At 37.9% G+C, this 8,993-nt stretch overlaps 1 protein-coding gene across 2 annotated transcripts in view; it reads right to left on the bottom strand.

Moving 5' to 3' along the window:
• LOC125042717 overlaps positions 1 to 8,362 on the bottom strand; it is a 22,839-nt gene extending 14,477 nt beyond the window's left edge. For both annotated transcript variants that reach the window (XM_047638542.1, XM_047638543.1), the window contains exons 1-9: positions 8,160 to 8,362; positions 5,610 to 5,835; positions 3,864 to 4,056; positions 3,515 to 3,674; positions 3,115 to 3,193; positions 2,908 to 2,984; positions 1,402 to 2,793; positions 1,127 to 1,249; positions 1 to 136 (exon numbers count right to left, since the gene is read on the bottom strand). The exon at positions 1 to 136 is cut by the window's left edge and continues 61 nt beyond it. In XM_047638542.1, coding sequence (XP_047494498.1) covers positions 1 to 136; positions 1,127 to 1,249; positions 1,402 to 2,793; positions 2,908 to 2,984; positions 3,115 to 3,193; positions 3,515 to 3,674; positions 3,864 to 4,056; positions 5,610 to 5,832 — 2,383 coding nt within the window. In that variant the 5' untranslated portion in view covers positions 5,833 to 5,835; positions 8,160 to 8,362. The remainder of the gene's footprint in view (positions 137 to 1,126; positions 1,250 to 1,401; positions 2,794 to 2,907; positions 2,985 to 3,114; positions 3,194 to 3,514; positions 3,675 to 3,863; positions 4,057 to 5,609; positions 5,836 to 8,159) is intronic.
• Between the last annotated feature and the right edge of the window lie 631 nt (positions 8,363 to 8,993).

Genomic DNA, 8,993 nt, shown 5'->3' with positions numbered 1-8,993 from the left:
ACGCATTTTCCCTTATGATGGGTGGGTCCTCTGCCTCGGTATCTGTGTTGTGATCCTCCTCATCAGTGTCACTCAGGGAGCATTCTATCACATGGTGAATAAACCTCCATGCCTGAAGGCTTACAGTCTCTTGATTCTGTAAACATGAAAAGTTCTCCATAAATGAAGTAGTTATTTATCCTATACACATTACAACTGCTTCTTTAACCCAATGGCGCTGGGGATAGCATGTGGTCTACGCACCAGCCATGCCCACTGTGAACTTAGTTTATTAATTATATTTACACAAAGATGGCTCCTAGTCACCAAGGAGTCTATTATCAATCCTACCGTTCTTGCCCGTTTACTCCTTTTCTTGCATTTTTGAAAATACATTTTATTTTATATTGGTATTAGTACTGCTAGTAACCCTGTTAAAATTAGCATCAATTATAACAGCATCAATCTTAATAGCATGAAAAAAAAAAAAAAAAATCAAGTTTGTAGGTATACTAATTGACTCTTTGGTGGTCATATATGTGTAAATACAATAAACAGAACAAAACTACAGTAAGCACAACTTATTCCCAGTGGCACAGTGTTAAAACGTGAAAAAGAGGATGAGGCAGTCAGAAGAAAAAAACAGTCAATGGAACTTGGTGCACAAAATACACATAAACCATTCATCCTAATCAGGGATGGATTTAGACAAGGCAAGGCTCTAAGCAAAAGTTGGAGTCCTCTTGTAAGGGGAAAGTAAACTTCTTATAAAACTTCAAAACAAAAATTAGCTTCTATTCATTAGCATAAACAAGCAAATAAAACATTTGGAGATCCTGTAAAATTTGAGGCATTAAGTTTTAGCTTCTCTAGCTAATGTGTAAATCTAGCTCTAAGGTCCTTATATATTCTGCAAACCTCTCTTGCCAAGTCACTAGGAACTATAGCTACTGATCACATATTGAGATTCACTGCTTTATTATTTCATCAAGAGAAGTGAAAAAATAACAAGAACACACTCATGTACACCCTATACAAAAAACAACAACAAAAGTCAGTAACTAATTTATATTAAGTCCTGAATCCATGAAGATCATCTTTAATATATTCTAAATTATAGGCTACTAGATGCAAATGCATACACTACCTGCAGTGCCGCTGCAAACACTTCATAATAGTAGTTCCGCCAGCGGGAGCTTTTTGGGGGGTGTAAGGAGAGAATCTTGTGTGCCATGTTCAAGGCATAAGAACAGACGATGGTGAACCTGGTCTGTAAAATGAATCCCAATTTCATTATTTACAAGTCATTGCAATAAAGCTATGGATTAAATCTTCCGATGTAAAAAAAATATAAAAATCCATCATTATCCTTAAATAACAAGAAGTAAATACGCTTAATATAAACCCTGTCCGCTTCCTCACCTCTAAGATCAATCGCCTCAGAAGGTCCCCAAACAAACTACTGGGAGGATAAGTATACGGTGTTACACTCAGGTCCAGTGAGTCCATACCCGTTACAATGATTGACTGTTCTCCAGTGGCAAACATCTGAATGCCTCGCACGTCTTCATCAATGCTTGACTCGAAGTATGAGACCTCCTCGACACTCAGTTCTCGCACTTCGGGGGAGGCATGCATGTCACTTTCCTGGTTTGACAACTCTGCACTCTGGAAGTTCTTTGGGTTGCTTTGCTCTTTGCTTACTTCACTGTGAATTACAACAATATCACTGCTGTAGATGCCACTTACCCTTTTACTCTTTCTTATAAATTTTCCAATAGATCTTTTCACTTCCTCACTATCTATTTTCATTTGCCTTGAGGTGTCTTTTAATTTTTCTTTCACAGGTAGATTGCAAGCTTCACTCTGTTCAACTATGTTCAGTGGTGCTTTTGCTGGACTTATCAACTCCTCTATTCTTGGACCAATATTAACAGACACTTTTTTCAGTAAGCAATGCACATCAAACATTTTCGTGGAAGCGCTTTCTTCTATTAATGTGTTTTGTACAGTTGAAGAAACATCTGCTCTTGTAATGTCTGGGGCAGTTCTAAATACTTCCTTGGATAGTTTTTTATCTTCTTTTACTCCCTTTAAAACTGTTGCACTGTCTCTTTTCAGTTCATCAGAATCTATTGTTTCATCTACTGGTAAGTCACTAGAATCAACCCTATTTTCCTTATCAATACTACATGAAACGGTCATTTCATTTCCTAAACATACTACTTCACTTGAAACGTCTACTGAGACTACTGATTCTTCATGTGATGTTCTTGTTAAATCTACGGTATATGGAAGTACTTTCTTCTGGTTCTCTGTAAAATTTTTACTTGCATGAAGTCTTTCTACCATAATTTTCATTCTGTTTCTGATGGCATTTTCTGTTACTTCCTTATAATTATCACCACAAATCCCCTTACTTGGTAATTTCCCTTTCTGTACTGCAGTAATCACACACTCATTGCCAACCTCTTGCACTCTGTCACTGCTTAACATGTTTCCTGTACCACTCCTTGAGGTTTCTCCAATAACTTCAACATCGTTGTCATTCCCATCCTCAGTCACAGATATTTCCCCATTTCTTGCACTACTCTTTGAGCTGCTCTGCTCCCCATCAGGTCCCTTCTTTATGAAATACTTGAAGATAGAAGGCTGCTGCTTCTCTGGGGTAACCTGACAAAACTGGTACCTGCGTTTCCGGCTCGAAGAAGGTGTCCTTCTGACTGGAGAACAGGCTTGAGGTAATTTGCCAGGTGACTCAATCCTGACATACTGGTCAAGTCTTGGTTGTTGGTAAGTTATGCCAAATACATTCTGCAAGAAATTAATATAACTTATAAACACCCACTTCAATTTTTATTCTTCTATTATGTCTATTTCCTATTGTATCCAAGCCTCCTTTGCAGCTGCCTTCTGTTTGGTACATACCTTTTTGTAAGTGTTCATCTGCATCTCACTGAGCAGCTTCTTGGGCTGGATGTCTCCATTTCTTATTTGGGGCCTGGCTTTAAGGATAAAAAGGCTTGTTAAAAAGAATACCCATACAATTCTTTGTATAATCATAAAAAAAACATACTACAATTTCACAACAAAAACTCAAAGCATAGAATAAATCAGGCTATATAAATCACTTACTAAGATCAACTTTTCTTGTCAACTGTGCATTGTCACAAGCATCTAGAAGGTATGGTCTCAAGTCTGAGGGTGAAACTCCCTGTGAGATGTAAATAAGTAGTTAACGTAACTTTAAAAACAATTTTTTTTGTGTGCCTAGTGGTTTTACATACCAAGGCACAAAAGAATTAAATCAAGTAACCAAAGAGATTTAACTAGTAACAAATTTATATATACATTTTTTTTCGTTCTGTTAGTACAAATCATAAAATATCTTAATAAATGTCAATGTAAGTCTCCAGTTAAAGAAACTCGACTTCCAACAAAATGACCGAAGGGAAAATATCACAAAGAGGTGAGCCTAGTGCCCTAAAATATCCAGCAGACTGGGAATAACAAAATAAGCTGCTTTGTTACATACCCTGACGATTGTGTCCTTGATGTAAGTGAAGCACACAATGGGGATGTTTGGCCCGACTGTCTCACGAATGGAGGCTGCCATCTTCCTCTCCGTGATTATGAAATCGGACTGCGAGATCTCTATCAACGAAATGATCTCGGCTCCTCCAGCAGCAGTGACCCTGCGAAGTTAATTTTTTTTGCTTGTTTTTCTATGCTGCATAATTAGGTATCTACATATAAACCAACCACACAAACAAATAAACCAAATCAGAATATAAAAATAAAATAATCCTAACAATAATAACATAAACTTGGGGATAGTGATGGCAATGTCTAAAAAAAGAGTTCAGGAAAGTTCGAGCACAAACCTTCGAAAGGATTTGGTCAAGGTGTTGTTCTCCAGCTTGACATAAACCTTCCATCCAGAGTAAAGGCCGATGTGACTGTCATTCCTCTTCTGCCTGCACTCTACAAATTCCTTGATCTCGTACTGGCTTTCCTCGAGCCACTTGCCCTGGCGGTGACTGTCCAGGATGAACTCGGGTTGCACAAGCCATTTTCCTGAAATGATCATTGTGTATGTCCTATATTTTTCATGACTTGATTTCCCATTCTTGTTTATAGCAAGAGATATATGTCCTTTGGTGCTTCACCCAATGCCACCAGGAAAATGTAAGGTTCACTTTAGTTTTATATGTGAATGTCTGTTTCATAATGTTATCAACATTAGTAATGGGAATACAAGATTAAAGAGAATATTTCAACAAATTAAGAAAAAGGATAAATAGTTGAGATGGGTAGTACTAGCAACTGACTCCTTGATGACTAAATATTTGTAGAGCCATCTACGTGTAAAGATAATCAATAAACTAAACTGTATATGCCATCCCCAGTGGCACTGGTCTAAAGCTACAAATGTGAATCTTCAAAATGTACTGGGGGGGGGGGGGGGGTGACAAACTATGCTTAATTGACATAACAATTATATCATTTATCAAGAACACTTCCATAATTCACACATTGAACAGGTAAAACTATCTATCTAAACGAGGGTTCTCAAAGTGGTTGATATAGACCCCCAGGAGTCGATGGGACCGTCAAGGGGGTCAATGAATACCCAGGGGGTCGAAGGGGGGTCGAAGGGGGGTCGATGAATGATCATGGGGTTAGTGCATGTTTACTGGGGGTTCAAGGGAGCAATTCAAGCCTCCAGTTTTAGATTCTTGATAATCACTTGTAAAAATCTGAAGAATATCAGACACCATTAGTTTTTTTTAGTTTTTTTTTTTTATTACATCAATTCCATAAATTCAGACAACTGATCAAAATTCGACTAAATCTTCAGAAATTCCAGAAGCTCTGGCAACACTACCTTCAACCATTCTCTCTCGCAGCTCCACTGTCCATACAGGATATATTCCTGCCTGCATCCCGTACTGATCAAGCGAGCATATCCCCCCACCCTATCCCATCTCTCCTGCATAGTAGTTCAGTACACTCCCAGCTCTCAGTGTGAACTGATTTTGTTGAGAATTGTGTGTAAATTCACATTATGGATGCATTTTCCTTTTAATCATATGGTTTTTCAACTACTACTACTATTACTACTACTGATTTTAATTTTATCCTTAAAGATCTTTTTCTCTCCATGAGTTTAAAGTAAGGGGGTCAATAAAAAAAATGAAATTCCTTTGGGGGTTGATATGATAAAAACTTAGAGAGCCCATGAACTAAACTGCCATGTTGACCAAAAGGATATTTCTGCTAATCTCAAAACCATCATTCATCAACCACTTACTTCCCTGTGAACTAAACACTTTCCGACAATCTATCTCTTTATCAATGCTATTTTTCTAACAGGATATCAGTACATCCTTGTCAATTAAAAACAGATTGATGCTACCCCTAACACTCTCTCCGTTTCAGTCTTTCGATGCCAGCTCATGAATTCCCTTTTACCTCTACAAACCTGAACCAGCTCCCACGCACTTTCAGTCAATCTCCCGAACCATCTTATCAAATCCTTTTTGCTAGAGACAATACCTGTAGCTACAGGGCTGCCTGCCGAGAGGAATATTTCCTTCTACCCCTCAGCCCCTTTCCGTTTCACTCACCTGATGCTAGGCCCCCGAGCACCTTCTCTGTCATATTGAACTCCTTGACAAGAACATGGGTGCATAGAGATATAAAGCTGTTCTTTACATTATCTTCAATTTTCCCACCCAGCTCCACAATCTTCTTTCTTATCATCTGAAGCTCCTCTTGGTTGTGAACCCCAGAAATGAGAAACCTCTTCATCATCTTCTTGGGTGAACAAGCCGACATTTTGACGATCATGTCCTGAAATGTTGAAGGATATAGGTACAACAAGGAAGAAAATAAAGACATGCATACATATTAATTCTGTAATATAGTAGTTGTGAAATTTATGCACACCATAGAGACAGAGGGAGGGAGAGAGAGGGAGAGGGAGGGAGGGAGGGAGGGAGGGAGAGGGAGGGAGGGAGGGAGGGAGGGAGGGAGGGAGGAACGGAGGGAGGAAGGGAGGGAGGGAGGGAGGGAGGGATGGAGGGAGGGAGGGAGGGAGGGAGGGAGGGAGAGAGAGAGAGAGAGAGAGAGAGCGAGAGAGAGAGAGAGAGAGAGAGAATGTAAATATATGTGTGTGTGTGTGTGTGTGTGTGTGTGTGTGTGTGTGTGTGTGTGTGTGTGTGTGTGTGTGTGTGTGTGTGTGTGTGTGTGTGTGATACAAACAGTAGATAATATAAATGTAAAACTAGCTAATATAAATATGTGTACATATATATACATGTATACATACATGTATAGAGACTATATAATATATGTAATATATACCACATATATAGCAAATATAATAGTACTTATATCAATAATAATAACAGAGATATGAGAGAGAAAGGTTTAATAACATATAGAGCATATAACTGTTTACTTTCTGTAGAGCAACCTGAAAAGATTTAATTAAAAAAAGAAAAAAGAAAAAAAAAAAATACTTTACTTGAAACAGACAGCATAATGCCTTCAGCTTTCATACATAGTTACATGGAGATATTAAATAAGTTAAATACAACAGACTGAAAAATGGAAAATTTTGACAGTAGCTTAGGTGGAACTTGTCATTCTTACTTTTGTGAAAATACATTAACACAGAATCTGACCCAAAGGATGCACATGGTATGGCTATATGTGACGTACATTTTAATTTTAGTTTATTAACTCTATTTATGCAGAGATGGCTCCACAAGTGCTTAGTGACCAAGGAGTTAATTATCTAACTTTTAACCTTTTCCTTTAAATTAGGAAATCTTTTAAATTATTTTATTTGTTTTACTGTTAGTAGCATTTTGATAGAATAATATTAACCATAATGCCGATGATGATGATGATCATCATCATCATCATCATCATCATCATCATCATCATCATCATCATCATCATCATCATCATCATCATCATCATCATCATCATCATCATCATCATCATCATCATCATCATCATCATCATCATCATCATCATCATCATCATCATCATCATCATCATCATCATCATCATCATCATCATCATCATCATCATCATCATCATCATCATCATCATCATCATCATCATCATCATCATCATCACCATAATAATAATACTTCTTGGCTCCTTGATGGCTGATGAGCACTTATGGAGCCATCTGTGTGCAAGAAAATTCACAAAAAACTACAGGACAGAACTACTGTTAATTTACATCAAACGAAATCCCAAGTGCAATACAGCATTTTATTCTTTGTGTCCAAAAGGCTGACCTTGAACATCAACTGAACACTTCCCCAGGGGCTGGATGGGGAGGGAGAATGCTAACATGCAAAACTAATGGTTTGCGACTCAAAAGAACATCTTATTTCCTCTAACGACATCAAATTACTTAAAACAAGCATATTGGCCCCAAAAGCTATGGATGTTTGCAACTAAAATTTCACTCGCTTTTCAATTTACTTGCTCCTGGCTAAAAACACCCATTAGGGAAAAAGTATAAGAAGCGCATCTTTTTCTAGGATAGTTCGGTAATAAATCAGAAATGAGGATATTACTTAACCCCATCCTGAGGGTCATAACAAACCGCTTGGTCTGCAGGGTATAGCTGTACGCATGGCGACACACCGGGGCACGAGGAGTCAGAAGTTCCGCTACATGTCACAGACTCAGAGATAATGGCACTGAGTGATTTCGGGTACCTGGCCCCATTGGCTTAATCTACTGAACGTGAATGTCATGAAATTTTGCAAGGGAGGGACCTGAACTTCCTCTAATAGTAGCTGCAGCATATTTTTGATGACACTATTACATACAGGCGCCTAAAGTGAACAGAAACATTCAGTTTTTTTTTCCAAATCCCTCTGAACATAGTACAACTCACAGGTAAGTTAGCTGTAACAACCCTATAATTATTTTCGAAAATAAGCAATTTTTTCCACGTATACAAGAGACTATGCATCTAATCTCTGGAAGCCAGAACTGTCATTTAAATATAAATAGTATAATACCGAGGATGAATTAGGAGTGTTATTTTTGTGTAAAAGGATGTAAACCTCGTTCCCAAAAAACTGCCGAAGAAAAGGAAATAATAAATTTGAAAACCGTAAAGCACTGAAGCTTTAACTCACCTTCTCTCACTTGATTTTCAAACTCATCACCTCTACGGCCTTTTTTACAATATCACTCTCCATTTCCGCCTTCCTTCGTCGCCGAATAGACTCATGGTATATTCCTATGTCAATCACAACCAAATAGACATCGCAATTACTGAAATAAAGCGCAAAAATGACGAAAAAGCTTCTCTCTCCGAAGACAAGACCTTCCACTTTGTTGTCGTACGGAAGTGTTGCCAGGGCGAGGGTTTTCTGAGATCTATTCCTTCTGCTTAAATCTCATTTATTTTAGGGTTAATTACGATGTATAAATAAACGTGATTTATAGAGAAAATGTGTGGATCCCCTCCCCTGAAATGAGAATATATAGTATAGGAATTAAAGTCGGGATTTGTGAGGAATTGGCTACGATGCGTGTTATTGTACCGCTGGTCTAAATAGTTATTTTTAAAAAATCAACTTCGGCATTATAGTCAATTCTGTATTATCTTATAAATAATAGACACAAATCTTTATGTTCCTAATACAAGAAAATTAGCTGTTATTTCGGATAACGCGCGAAATCATTCAGTTCCCGCGAGAACTTTCTGGAATTTGGATAAATCTGAATGGTAATTTTCAAATTAACTGCAAGAATAAATTAGCATTACCATATGTTTCATAGCGAAATAAACATAAAGTATGTCTAAAACCCTATACCAAGAGAGAGAGAGAGAGAGAGAGAGAGAGAGAGAGAGAGAGAGAGAGAGAGAGAGAGAGAGAGAGAGAGAGAGAGAGAGAGAGAGAGAGAGAGAGAGAGAGAGAGAGAGAGAGAGAGAGAGAGAGAGAGAGAGAGAGAGAGAGAGAGAG

The sequence above is a fragment of the Penaeus chinensis genome, chromosome 32, assembly GCF_019202785.1.
Source record: "Penaeus chinensis breed Huanghai No. 1 chromosome 32, ASM1920278v2, whole genome shotgun sequence".
Classification (NCBI taxonomy): Eukaryota; Metazoa; Arthropoda; class Malacostraca; order Decapoda; family Penaeidae; genus Penaeus; species Penaeus chinensis.
The sequence above is the reverse complement of the archived record's forward strand: the minus strand, read 5'-3'. Positions and strand labels throughout refer to the sequence as shown.